The sequence below is a fragment of the Solanum dulcamara genome, chromosome 11, assembly GCF_947179165.1.
Source record: "Solanum dulcamara chromosome 11, daSolDulc1.2, whole genome shotgun sequence".
In the NCBI taxonomy this organism is placed as follows: Eukaryota; Viridiplantae; Streptophyta; class Magnoliopsida; order Solanales; family Solanaceae; genus Solanum; species Solanum dulcamara.
The window spans coordinates 54,861,164-54,876,406 of NC_077247.1; the positions used below are offsets into that span (position 1 = coordinate 54,861,164).

At 31.8% G+C, this 15,243-nt stretch overlaps 1 protein-coding gene across 1 annotated transcript; it reads right to left on the reverse strand.

The window, feature by feature from the left end:
* Nucleotides 1–11,288: 11,288 nt before the first annotated feature.
* Nucleotides 11,289–12,549, reverse strand: LOC129873600 (LOB domain-containing protein 40). Its single transcript, XM_055948726.1, has 2 exons — nucleotides 12,239–12,549; nucleotides 11,289–12,149 (listed from the first exon to the last, which is right to left on the reverse strand). The coding sequence occupies exons 1-2, from the start codon at nucleotides 12,426–12,428 to the stop codon at nucleotides 11,548–11,550; spliced, it is 792 nt and encodes a 263-aa protein (XP_055804701.1). The 5' UTR covers nucleotides 12,429–12,549; the 3' UTR covers nucleotides 11,289–11,547.
* Between the last annotated feature and the right edge of the window lie 2,694 nt (nucleotides 12,550–15,243).

The following is a 15,243-nucleotide window of genomic DNA, read 5'->3' on the forward strand; positions in this document are numbered from 1 at the left end:
GAAATTTAAAGAGTCGTAAGATAAAACTCTAGAGAATAGATACCTATCATCGATCCAATTCCACTCAAAGAATAAGTTAAACGCCAAATCGTGATTTATTTACCCCCGCCCTTTTTTTTTTCATTTGGGGTCGTTTGATAGTGTTTATGAGCTAAGTTAATTGTGTATTAAGTTTTGCATAAGTAATAATATCATATTTGATAGCATTTTTTTGCAATGTTTAAAATTCAAAACACTTCATACAATACTATTTTGCTTGTAATTTAAAAACTCACATAACTAATATAGTTATATTTACAAGTGAGAAATCTCAAATTCTCTTTATTATTTTATGCAAAATAAAAAAATGAAATAACTAATACTTACGTAACATAATAAATAAATTCTTTCATGACTAATCTTTAAATTACTTATGATACCTACTTAACTCTAACCAGCTACCACCGACCCCTTATCGTGTCGATAGCCACAAACGAAAATAGAAAGATATTCTGACACAAGGATACTTGAAGTTGAGGTTTTTTCATGGTGTCTTTCTTATTCACAAGGTACATTATACCAGATTTGAACCATCACATCTAGGATATCCTTTCAGATTGCCGGCCATGAAACCATTATCTTAACACAAGGATGTTATAGTGTGAAGGGGTCGATTGATACCTTGTTAGAGTTATGTGTATCAACAATTGAAGAGATTACTTATGCGAAAATTTATATATTATTTTATCTAATCATTAATCATACATGATTTAATTACTCAGGTATAAGTTATTTTAACTTATATCTTCATGCATAAAATAATATATAAATTCTCTCATAACCTATATACGTATTAGTTATGCAAGTTTCTAAATTGCAAATCAAATACCGTATTAATTTTATATATGAATAACTTATTTTCTAATTAACTATCAAACGTGGCATTACTTATACACAATTTAATACCTGAATAACTCATTTTTAAATCAGCTACCAAACAACCCTCATTGTTTCATAATTGCATCTCTTCGAATGCCAACTTTAATAACCATCACGCTTCCTAGCAAAGACGTGATTATCTGATGTAGGTGTCAAGCACCAATGGTGAATAGACTCTAATAGAAATAGTAACTGATTCATGCCTAACGAACATAAGGGACAAACTTAGAACTATTGTTTTGGATAAATGAACTGTGAGTACTATACCATCCAAGATTAGTGATAGTTTCTGTGGAGATGCAAAAGAAACGAATGCCATGAAATGACAAGAAGATCTTAACATACGGGATATGCAATCACATATGGGGGTGCGCATTTGATATTCGATTTGATAATCAACAATTGGTAATTGAAAGTAAATTCCAAACTTTTAAAATTCGGTCCGATATGATAAATCAAATTTTGATATAGTAAATTTTGCTACAATAATTTGATAATTACGTATTTGAAGAAAATATATTTTGACAAGATATGTTCATATTTGTCCAATATTTACCATGTTAGCTTTTAGAGAAATCACACAGGATGAGTCGTGGTTAGGGGTTAAATGCCACTTGAACTCAGAGCTAGCTGGTTCTCCCCGTAATGCGTTGAGGTGCAACAGTTGACTGGACATCTAGGGGTAAAACATTGTTTCGGTGTGGACCGCAAGAGCGATACCAAATCGAGGCAAACTCTAAATACTAGATATGACCTCAAAATAACAGGGGTCAAGGTCGGCTAGTGAGATGATGTGGATTAAGCTTCATCGTCGAGAGGGAAACAACCCGGATCACCATCTAAGGCCCCTAAATGACCGCTCATAGAGGTTAGATCTCCACTCTCAAGTCCTGACATTATGAATTTGACGTTACAAGTCAATCAAAATCACTCACTAATGTTATCCATATATATGGTAAACAATTCATACCCACAAACTTTAAAAGTAAATAATAGCCAAAGTTTTCAAACTTGTGTTCTGGGTGAATTTGGTTAGATCAATTAACCATAATATGCTTACACAGAATACTTAGGTTTTTTAGAATAATAATACAAGTTGTCATTATTAGTATTCACACATGGTAAATAAACATGTGACCTGACCATTGTTACCACAAACAAAAGACAGACGGAGTGGGCGTCCGATATTTAATATAGTATTTCTAAAATTCTATTTTGATAATTTGATAATCGATAATTAAAAATAGACATAACTTAAATCCAAATCAAACTTCAATACTACAATAAATCTCGATTCGATTCAATAATTCAATTTTCGTGATTATGCTACCGCTAATCACGTAGACTAGTTTTTTTGGGGGGGGAATAGATGCTAATTCAACCTTCTCCTAAATAGAGATACCCACCCAATTTATCTCTCTGGAGATTAGATCGAGTGGACAAGTGGGTAAGAGCACTAATATATGGGTGGAGCATATGATAAATTGTGAAGAGCAAACACTTTATTATGGCCATTTATCGTGAATTTTATCGAAATAATGCTGGCATAATAATAATAAGGCTATTAAGACCATTTTGTTTTGGTTTGGCCTACACTATGATAATTGATACAACAAGACAGGAGACGAGGCGAGAGAAAACAGCTCTTTTACTTAACTATGAGAGATCGATCATGTGTAAAACGCAATAACAGGTTCTTGCTGTTTCACTGTACTTGTTATATACAAGTTTGGGAAAACCACTCAAAAAAGTATGTCAAACACACAAAAAAGGAAGTCATGACTCTTAAAAAAGGGGCAGAAATCATGTACTGGTCGACAAAGCTTAAGTCAATTTGTGCACCCACTTAATTCTGTTTTCAACGAGGTCCCAATACATTATATTTAGGTACGTCTGGGATAACTATGGGGAACCTAGAAAAACAAGGGTTTGACTTATATACATAATGATACAATGGGAGTTTTAAGAATTATAATTTACACGATCCTGTCAAGGTGGAATTGGTATTCAGGAAAACAAAGCAGGTAACTGACTTAAAATACATTGATTTGTGCGAATGAATTTAAATGTTTTAAGTGTAAAGTTAAATCCGTGATACAAGTGCATGTCCGAGCTCATAATATTTCTTTTATATAATTTCAAGGAGTTGGAGATTGTTGGAGCAATACATAGACAAGACTAGAGATTTACATATCGTGTTCATTGACCTGGAAAAGACTTATGTTAGAGTTTCTGGGGAGGTCCTTTGGAAATGTTTTGAGTCTAAAGGAGTATCTATGAGCACCCAAGAGTGACCTAGTAGTCAATTAAGTGGGTTGAACACTATAAGGTTTCATGTTCAATTTCCAGCAGAGATACATTAGTTATGTATCTTGCTATTTTACTATCATATTGTTCTTGCTTTAAAATTTTCTCTTTTGAGTCGAGGGTCTATCAAAAACAGTCTCTATACTCCACAAAGATAGGAATAAGGTATGCTTACATCCTACCCTGCTCAGACCACATTTAAAGGTGTTGAATAAGCTGCCTTAACATGGAACCACTAACTTTGGCACAATTTAACAAATTCATTGTAATATTATAAGTAATTCCATCAAAATTTAACTATGCAAAAAGGTACTATAGTGCACCACAAAGTATTAGAATCATTTATCATAGCAGCAGGATGAAACAAGGAAATAAAACAACGGGAATGCAGGAAACTCTAGATAGCCTAGATATCCAAAACAAATAACAAAAGGAGTCTGACATAATACTTGCAAAATGAATTCCAATAAGGAAAAATTATCTGAGTGAACATTTTTTAATAAATAATTACTGATTTTAGCGATATTTTTTATTTATTACCATTTATAGCAATACATAGCAATATTATGATATATTTGTCATGTATTAAAAGTTAATTATGCATGGAATATAAATGTATTATAAGTGTTTGAAAATATATTATGCATGTTTGGTAAGAAATTGACACAATGCATTATAAGTGTATTAAAGTGTGAAATATATTATCCATGAATAAAACTTTTATTATATGAATTTTATAAATTATTCTCAGTAATATATATTAAAACTGTATTTTAAATGTATTATAAGTGTTTAGTAAAAAAAATATTATTACTATGAATTGTAAATATTTTTTTAATATAGTATATTTATGTAAGTTTCACATCTAAAAAAGTCTAAGAAACAATATTGAGCCTGTCCAAAATCTTTTGGGCCCAGGAGATCAACCAGTACATAGCCCATGGGCTGAGCCCAGCTAGTTAGAGAAAATTGAGGGAGCCACAGCTGTCGAAAGCTAGTTTAATACTAGTATTGTTTTTGATAACAAGGCGGCATGTTCACTTTCCCTATTTAGACGTGAGTAATATTGCAGCTTAGAGTACATTTCATGAAGAATTGAATTTAAATATCTAATCTAACTTAGTAATGAAATTTATCAAATTGACTCTAGAAAACAAAGAGTCCAATGCATATGAACCTTGAGTATTCAATTATGCTTCCTACCTTCAATGCAGATAAAGGTTGCCAACGAATATGAACCTTGAGTCCTGCCAGAATGTGTCTCTTTTTGCAAATGCCAGAAAGCATTCATATAATGCAAGACTTTTTTATAATCACGAACACCACCTAGAAGTACAACTTTACACTTGTTTAGTCACATAAAAGACAAAGGAATTAGAATGTCATATGCCCAATTGAATTATCTAGGTCAGTAACGTGACATAAAAATAGTTAAGGACTTGTGTACATGGGAAGGTCTCCTGTACAGTAACAACACACTCGTTTTCACATATAAAAGTGATGCCTGGTACCACCTCCAACCCTTCACCCATCTATAGTGCATATGCACTGTAACGGTGTTACAATAATTGGTTTTTTGCCTGATTTTTTCTATCCCGGCAAATTATTCTAACTCAATCAAAGATAAGAAATAGCATGAACTGCTTGGAACAACATTTGTAGGCTGAAATATAATACCTTAAGTTCATATCCTCTAGAACTGTCAGCTCTCATCACACCTGAAGGCGGTGGATCTCCAGTTGGGGATGACTTATAAAGGACCAAACCTAGGGAGTGACCTAACTGGCGCAGACTCCATATTGCCATTAGCATCATGGAGGAATCCTGATCTAAGTCTAGATGAAATATCTACCAAGACAACTTTTGCAACACCAAAGCTTCCACAAATCTGAGTTAGTAGACCTTCAATTACTATTGAGACAAACTTCTAACTTAATATTTGAAATAATTACACTCAGAGACACTATAAGATCAAAAATTAGGGGGGGGGGGGGGGGGGGGCATGACCAAGACTAAATACTTACGGTAAGTGAATCACATGTACAAGCTCCTCATCTGCTGATGCACATTTAGGCTTGTTGTCTTTGGAAAAAACATGAATATGAATATCCGCTTGGGTAATCCTCGTCGTCTCATCAATAACTTGAGCTCCTTGTCCAAGAATGCAGCCCACCTTACTAGAGGGAAGACAAAGGCTAGTAGTGATTATTCCTTTATCAGAGATTTCACTTGTTTCATGCTGAAGCTGAAGAATGGCATCAATAGTTTGTGACCCAGGATCCCAAAGAGCCTGGAAGAAGGATAAAGAAAAATCTCACTGACATATATTAATATGGTTATATTAAGAGTTCCACAACAGTAAATATTACCTTGAAAGGGGAGACTCAAATAACTCTTTCATCAGATTCGGGTGAAACATCCTCAACGTGAATCCTTGCCCCTGTTTCCTGCAGCAGTTGCTTTACATTGAAGCCGCCCTTGCCAATAACACTACCAATCTTTGCAATAGAACACAGAATTTTCATCGTGAAGTCAGTTGGAGCTTCATTAGCATGAGAGGGAGGAACATAATCAAAATCCCTGTCCCCCATTCCAGAGGGCTGGTTCCCATATCCTGCAACCCATGCCCCAAGTGCCAAACTACTTAGATTAGTGCTTCATTGAGACCGCACTGAATTTCTTGGAGGAAGCATATTCTCCATGACAGGATCGGAGGTGGGGGGGGGGGGGGCTTGAGTTCCATGAGCCATGGGAAAACTCAAGGGAGGTTTGTCTTTATGCGGATTCCGATGAAACAGGGTTGACACTTCATACAACACTTTTCTTACCAGACCAGGATTACCTGATATCTGAAAAACACCTACCAACACTGAAATTTTTTCAACATAATTTGGCCCAGCAAAAACGCTTAATTTAACTCTATAGAGTAGTACTTAAATAGCTTTTGCCAAATAGCAGAACCCTATAGAGAAGTTTTTCGAGACATGATTGTATCCCAGAAAGGCAGTTAAAACCATACAAACCATTACCAAAATTGATCTGTAGAAAGTTCAAAAGTTTTACTGGCATAGCAAGGCAACCATACAACTAGCAAGCTAACCACTATTACATCATTTCTAATAAAGCAAAAAAACTATAACTAAAGGCTAAGGATAAAATTAAGCACTACAAGACTTTTGGCCAGTCGAGGAATCAAGGATCCTCTGAAGAAAACCTCATGTATTATCTTCCTTATGACCACCTTTTGGGGAGTGCTTTTCGTCTGAAATAATCTCTGATTTCTTTCAACCCATAGCTGATACACAGTTGTTGTCAAGCACATTATGTAGATTGTGTATACCCTTTCACTTTCCACATCTTCTTCTTCTCCCAATGCCGTCCTATGTATCACCCTTCCACAATCTCAGGCATTGTCCATTGTACTCCAAACAAATTCAGGGACATCTAATTGTTATCAGTTAAATTAAGGTCAAGCTTAAGGCAGTTCAACGTACTATATTTCAGCCTAATCAGTACGTCTCACCCATTATACTCGACTTATCTATTTACGGTATTATTGAAGTAAAGCCCTCATCTATTTTAGCTCACCGCAATAACAACAAGAAGAAGATTGTAAGTCAAAAGCAAAAATAAAATGAAGAAGACAATGGGAAGAAGGTAAGGAGTTTTCCATGCAAATGACACATCGTATAAGACTAAGTGTATCTCAGTCTTGTCTCTTGCTAACTTGGAGCATCCTCGGCCCTTAATCACACAGAAAGGAAAATCAATCTGGACCCATCGATCTAGGGATCACAGCTGGAGAAAAGGAAAATCTTAGAAGCTTCCTCATGATAGAATATTAGTTAGTAACACCACCAGCAAATAACAATGGGACAAGTGCATAGCTGATTTCCTTTTATTAGTTATTTCTGAACAAAACCAAATATATATATATACACAGAATGGAATGGAATACAACAATCACAAAATTTCCCAAAATATTCTCTTCTCAATCTTTCAGGTGTCGAGAAATTATATTTACTGAATGAGTATGATAATGCTAACTAACATAAGAGTACTTGTTTGTATGCCACTTACTAGTTCATTGAGCTAATAGATTTTGTATAAACACATTAATCGACAAAAATGTGAAAGATATGCATTTAGAAAAGGAAGCAACGGTGATAAAAAGTCAGATGTTTACCATTCTCCGATGGACCGGTAAGTAGGGTCGGCGAGAGACTCGTTGGAAAGCTAAAGCGAAAACAATTAATCCCTCCATCCCATATTTTATAGGACACCATTTGATTTGATATTATATTTAAGAAGGAGAAATAGTTTTTAAAATTTATGATCTAAAATTATATATATTCATGTGGTTAAAAATTATTTAATAGGCAAAAAAGATTTTAAAATTAAATTATTAATATGATATTTTTTTTAAGTGAATTAAAAAAATAATGTCATATAAAATAAAATGAAACGGGGATAGGGATTTTCCCGTATTACTTTGTTTCAGCAAACGAATTTTGGACTTGGGATCCGGTAGTTATTGGGCTTCTGACTTCTGAGAAGCCAATCCGGACATTTGGTAACTATTTCAGGGAAAATTAAAGGAAGTGACCGGTCACTATTTTAACTCAAAATGGCCCTATTTTCTCAAGGAAAAACTATACAAATTGAATCGTTAAGGTAAAATATTTATTCAAATTGAACCTAATTCAAATTTTAAAAAATTATTTAATTGAATGTGTTTTAAAAATTATTTACCATTTTTAAATATATTTTTATTTTATTATCATTTTTAATAATTACTAACAATACTTTAATTAAATAAGACATTATATACACTTTTTTATTTGAAAAAAAGGAAAAGGGCGTCATTATCTCTCTATTTAATTCATTTTTGTGGTGTACAAATCACTGAAGACTTTTTTCATTAGCTATAGGTTCCATCCGTCTCTAATTCTCTTCTAATTCAACTTTAATGTATGTGTAATACACATTTTAGTTCAAAGTTTAATTCATTTTTGTGGTGTACAGATTACTGATTTTTTTTTCCAATTAACTACAGATTTCATTTTCTCTTCTAATTCAACTTTAATGTATGTGTAATACATTTTAGTTCAAAGTTTAATTCATTTATATTTATTTATTTTAAAAAATAAATAAATTGCAACACAAAAAATCTAAAATTCCTGGCAAAACTCCCAACAATCACTGATATAATAAACTTGAGCAAATAAATTTAGACTATAATAAAAGTATCAAATATACTTGTACTATTGGAAATGGTTTAAATTTACGGAAAAGGGTCAAATATACCTCTATACTATTGGAAATAGTTTAAATATACCTCTCGTTATACTTTTGGGCTAAATATACCCTCCTGTTATACTTTCGGTTCAAATACACCCCTCTTATTATACTTTGATACAATTTCACTCTTAATTTTAACGGAAGAACATTTGAAAAGTTCAAAATTAAATAACGCATTCTCAATTTTAAATATCTGATTTTTTTAGAAATAACTAAAATTTTCAAGTACTAATTTGAGTTTTGTTTTCTTAGAAATGACAATACAATACTAATATATGAAATTTATAAGTACTAATTTTGATTTTTTTCCTTACAAAATGATAAGACAGAAAATGTTGTAAAATAATTTTGCAGCATTTTCTGTTTTATTATTTTGTAAGAAAAAAGACTCAAAATAGTATTTAGAAATTTCATGTATTAGTACTTACAATTATGCAATGCATTTTGTATTGTCATTTCTAAGAAAAAAAACCCAAATTAATAGTTAAAATTTTTATTTATTCCTAAAAATATCAGATATTTAAAATTGGGAATGAATTATTTAATTTTAAGCTTTTCAAGTGTTATTCCGTTAAAATTAAAGGTAAATTTCTACCAAAGCATAATGAGAGGGGTATATTTGAACCGAAAGTACAACTGAAGGGGTATATTTAGCCCGAATATCCCTCGTTATACTTTCGGGCTAAATATATCCCCTCCTATTATATTCTCGGTTCAAATATAGCTCTCTCATCATACTTTGGTACAAATTCGTCCTTAATTTTAACGAAATAACATTTAAAAAACTCAAAATTAAATAATTCATTCCCCTGATTTTTTGAAGAATAAATAAAATTTTCAAGTACTAATTTAATTTGTTTTTCTTCGTAAAAATAACAATATAAAATACATTACATAATTTTAAGTACTAATACATGAAATTTCTAAATACTAATTTGAGTCTTTTTTCTTATAAAATAATAAGACATAAAATATTGCATTTAGAAAAAAAAAACTCAAATTAATATTAGCCACACTTCAACTCTGCATCGACAACACTTGTTTGATCATCCAGTTGTTTTACTTGGATGAAATCCCACAAATCCTAAATAACTTTTTGGCTAATCCTTATTTCATATTTGTGGGAGTTGAGATTGCTGAAGATATCCTTAAACTGAAAAATGAGCATGGTTTGGTTTGTTCGAGTCAAGTTGATATTCGTGATACTAATTTGAGTCGTTTTTTTAAAATATAATATTTTCTGTCTTATCATTTTGTAAGAAAAAAAGACTCAAATTAGTATTTAAAAATTTCATGTATTAATATTTAAAATTATGCAATGTATTTTTTATTGTCATTTCTCAGAAGAAAAAAAATCAAATTAGTACTTGAAAATTTTATTTATTCTTAAAAAAATCAGATATTTAAAATCGGGAATGAATTATTTAATTTTGAGTTTTTCAAGTATTGTTCCGTTAAAATTAAGGGCGAATTTGTACCAAAGTATAATAAGAGGGGTATATTTGAACCGAAAATATAACATAAGGGATATATTTAACCCAAAAATATAACGAAAAATATATTTAAATTATTTCCAATAGTACAGGGTATATTTGACCGACCACCGTTCTTAAAATCATTGAAAATGGCCATGTAGCCTCCAATTAATTTTTTCACCGTATAGAAGCTCCTACCAACTCCAATTAACACACTTTCATGTACAAAATTCAAAAAAAAATAATTGTATATTTGTTTTGGTAAATACATTATCCCATTAAATTACTATTAATTTTCTGTCTTCATTTGATTATCATGTATAGCAGTGTGAAAACATTGTTTATATACTTGTATATACATTCAGTCATTTAGTTGATTTTTATTTTTTTCGTCAATGATTCATATATGCAAGAAACCTAATATTTCATGAGACATTTTGTATTGCCTTTTTAAAATATTGCATGTATCCCTTTTCGGACAATACATAAAAGTTCAACTTGACAAAAATCACAGTTCAAAAAATATATACATATTCAAAGTTACCCTAAGTGTGAAAATGGTTCAATTTCAGTTATTTTTTCTGACTTTGATCATCTTTGGTTGAAGTTTAGTTATTTATATGCACATAAATTTTTGATAAAAAAGATTGAAATCAAACAAAAATGACTAAACTTCAATCATATAAATTTTAAATATTGTGTTTGAAGCTAGATTTTGTAAAAAATAACTTTAGACATCGTATATTTGCAATTACCCAAAATGGTTAAACGTTATTATTTTTTTTCGAAAACAGCCCCAAATTAAATAATGACATCAAAATCGGACATGTCCGCACAAGGGAAATATACGGTAAAAATTGCACATCATAGACAGTTCACATCCTGCTATTTAATTTGTGTAAACGAAGTTTAGACAAAACCTATTCTTCTTGTTGGAATAGGGTGCTCATTCCAACCCAATATATATAAAATATAGTGTTATAAAACATAATTAAGTGTTTTTAGCACAAAAAACAAAAAACAAAAATAATTCATAGTTGTATGGTATCTATAAATTTATCTTTAAGAAAATAATAGGTAAAATATAGAATTGTCGAAATAAACATATTTTCGAGATACCATTTCATAATCTTCAATCTAAATTTGAAGAAATTATAAAAGTTGTCAAAGAGGTACCTAGAAAGGGAAATGTTTTACACCCCTCCACACTTACTAGTTACTTCCACTTGAACATAATGATAAACTATTAATTAAGAGTAATTATAAGTTAATGTACCTAAATTTATTATTAAAGTTTAAATTTTTCCTTGTTCCTAAAACATCATCTAATCGAACACAGTTGTTACATCAAACTATACGCTTCTGTCAAAAAGTAGATAACAAATTGATTGATTAAGATGTGAGCTGAAGCGGGACAATTTACCTAATTAAGGATAAACATGTAATTAGAAAAAGTTTCTTCTGCTGCTACTATATTGACTTGGTATTTGTACTGATGTAGAGGGCAAAAAAGTAAACAGAGGTAAAAATGAACTAGTAGCACTAATCAATGAAGGCAAAGCTCTATTTTACATTCTCCGGCGGCGTCCAGCAACTGAACAGGTTTATTCCGTTTAGTTTCCTTCGGTTTACCGTCAACAGTTCCAAACGACGAAAAACCTAAAGTCAGTTCCAATTCGACTTTAGCAGGCTCGGCCATAGCTGAATCTTCTACTTCCGCCATTTCCCGGCTTTCGCATTCCACATTCGGAGCCACCGCCGCTTCTTCAGACTGGTGACTCAACGAAGACTCATGGCTCGTAGACCCGTTAACTTTCTCATCACCCGACCCGGAACAAACCGGGTTCGATCTTGTCTTGGCACCTGAGCGCTTGAATCGACATCGGGTTCTGACCCGGTGAAGATCGCTGGACTTGGTAGAGTTTTCATCTTTGCTTATATGCCTAATATCGTGAGGCAATTTCAAAGGAGGACCGTTGTTGTTTACAGCAATTTCAGAGGCTATGGGAGTAATTGGAGTTCCTTTGAGTACTGCCTCCACAGCATTTTGACAAAGCTGCCAATTGCCTGACCACAACAACCCCACCGATCCATAAATCGGGTTTACTATTCTTCCACAAGCCTCATAAAGCAACGACCTAAATATTGCTGCAAATACATAAAATTAATCAACAAAAAATTGTATGTATAACCTATGCATGGAGTTGAAGAATAGAATGAAATTGAGTTTTAATTACCAGGACGAAGGTGATTAGGGCCGGCGTTAATTAGATTCATGAGGCCAGCACGGCCGTAAAACTTAGCGAGGAAAACAGTGGCGTTAGACTGAGACTCGGGGTTTTTGATCCATTGAAGACAAGGCCTGATGCTACAACTTTCGCTGCAGCCTTTTCGAAGAACTCTACAACCATTGCAACTCATACGCATTTTCTCAATAATTTTGGGTAACTATTAGTATAGAGATTATATATTTATAAGTTAAGGATCATGACACTTATGTAATGTGGGATTACTAGAGGCGCAGTGGTTTGTCTCAAAAAGGAAGAATAGCAGTATATTGAAAACCAGTTTTCCACATTCTTGGAATAGGGGGGATGCACAGCCACCTTATTGTATATTAAAAAAAAAAAAAACACGAAGGAAATCCATCTATTAAGTCATCATATAGTGTTAAAATAATACAGTTGCAATATCATTACCCACTCTCGTTCTAGTTACGTGCCTTTCACAACCCAATCACTACAGTTTATAGTTTAAGTAGTCTAAAATGTGGATCTATCTTTCTACAAATTGTCCAAAAGCAGTTGCCTTTGCTTTATAGGAGCAGTGAATTGGAACAGAGAAGCTTGAAATGGGCAAATGGAGATTCTGAAAAGGGATAGACAGGTGGGGATGAGATAGGGAGCATTGGGCTTTGGTGCCATGCAAGTGAAAACAAAAAATATTGGAAGGATGAAGCGCGTGAATGGCACGTGAATAAGTCAGAGTGCGGTCGAATCGCCACATATCCTGGAGAAATGCGGGCCCACAAGCACCCAATTTTAGTGTCCCCAGGTTAAAGCGCTCCCGGTTTACGGGAAAACCGCTTAGGGGTAGAAAACCGGTAGATAAAATTTGCGGTTTTGGGTTTTGGTCTGTGGGCGGGACCAGGGAACGAGACTCACTAAACCCGTGGGCCATCGGTTTACTAGGAATCGAGCTATTCATGTTTATCCCGTAAGAGGAATATATAGGAAAAATTATTATATTTTTTAATAAATAATTATTAATTTTAGTAATATTTTTTATTTATTACTATCTATAGCAATATTATGATATATCTGTCATGTATTAAAAGTGAATTATGCATGCAATATAATTATATTATAAGTGTTTTAAAATATATTATACTTGTTTGGTAAAAAATTGACACATTGTATTATAAGTGTATTAAAGTATCTGATAAATATATTATCCATGAATAAACTTGTATTATATGAGTTTTATAAATTATTCTCACGAATATATATTAAAATTATATTAAAACTATACTATATATATATTATAAGTGTCTAATAAAAAAATATTATTATTATAAATAATAAATATTTTTTTAATATAGTATATTTATATAAAGTTTTCCATATGTGAATGTACCCTTTAAAGAGATCCATTTAATATATGTCTTAAAAGGAAACTTGCGGAAATGTCACTACTTTATGATATTATAAATCTTTTCAAATTTTAGTCAATATGTATAAATATACTATATTTAAGTAAATTTGTATGTGTTTAGGATAAATAGACAAATATTTCTCACTTTCCTCGCATTTCTCTTATTTCGCTTGCCTTTTTTTTTTGTATTTGAAATCCTAGAAACATACATATACATGTATCTAGTGTGATTCATATGTATCTGGAATACATGAATATCTTGTTCGTCTCTCTTTCTATTTTTAGCATATCTGATAGTAAAAATACACGTATCTAGGTATATTGTCCTCAATATATGGTAGAAATATCTTAATTAGTAATAAGATACGTAATTATTTGAAAATATATGTAGAATTAGTATATATTGTTTGAATATGTGTCTAATATAGTAGTTTCTCCAAATCTTAATAGCTCAATTGATATGTGGTGGAGATTCAAGTCAAGGCGATGGATCACTATCAAGCTTCTTCCGATAATAAGATTTGCTTAATTTCATACCTCTAAGCGCTCGTGACTTTATCTCGTTAGTGAAAGTTTAATTTCACACTTTGTAATTTTATTTTCCTACTTTATTTACTTATAATAAAAAAAAATACGCATGAAAAAATTCTGCTAAAACCAGCAAATTATAATTCTAACAAATAGTATTCCTCTATTTTAATTTGTTCATCTGACTTCTTTTTGTCTGTTTTAGTTTTTTAGTTCATTTAAAAAGATTAACATTTTTTTCCTTTTTACTAACTCTTTAATTCTAACTTTTCACGTAACATATTTAAAATTACAACATTAAAAAATATTTTAGTGTATTCAATATATTTTTAATTTAAAATTACGAGATTCAAAAGTAATTTTATTTTTTTAAACTAAGTTCAAATCAAACAAGCAAATTGAAAGGGAGTACTAAACATAACTTAATTTGATGAAAGCATATTCGTAAGTTTAACATAGATAGATTAAAAGAGAGAAAATTATCATAGTATTAAGAAAGATAAAAAGAAATAAATATAAAAAGTGAAACAAGTATTTGAAGAATTCAATCGATTAGAAGGAAAATAATGTCAATTCTGTGATGCTTGCTTGAGAGTTGAGAGGGAGTTGGGTATTTTAAGTAAAGTAAGATGAGAAAACAATTTTTACTTTATGTCTCTCAACAATTAATTCACCATGGTTTGCAAGTCTTCCAAATGAGAAATCACATTTAATTTAATATTTATAATAGTTTTAGGCATTGTAGGGAAAATATACATTTTCCCTTTTTTTTTCCTGCTGTGTCCGGCCATTTGGACAAATGCCCCCGAAAAATGTTCTTTTAGGACTGATTCAATCTCAAAAGTTAACTCACGAGGAAAGAATTAGTCAAGATCATAGAAAGAGACAATGCATGCACTCAATGTTGCAAATCCCACGGTGGAAGGAAGGAAAAACTAAGAGAAGGATAGAAATTTAGATTTTCATTCTAACATTTTTTTTTATGACAGAGAAATCCGCTGCCGTCATCCTTTGAATGCACACGGGGTAAAAAACCCCCGCTCCAATGCTAGAGCTCACA

What these genes read in the sequence shown, in the direction of transcription:
- LOC129873600 (XM_055948726.1), bottom strand. Translation starts at nt 12,428, where the DNA reads ATGCGTATGAGTTGCAATGGTTGTAGAGTTCTTCGAAAAGGCTGCAGC. An exon ending in CCCTAATCACCTTCGTCCTG is followed by an intron (nt 12,150 to 12,238) that starts GTAATTAAAACT and finishes ATGTATTTGCAG; the next exon opens with CAATATTTAGGTCGTTGCTT.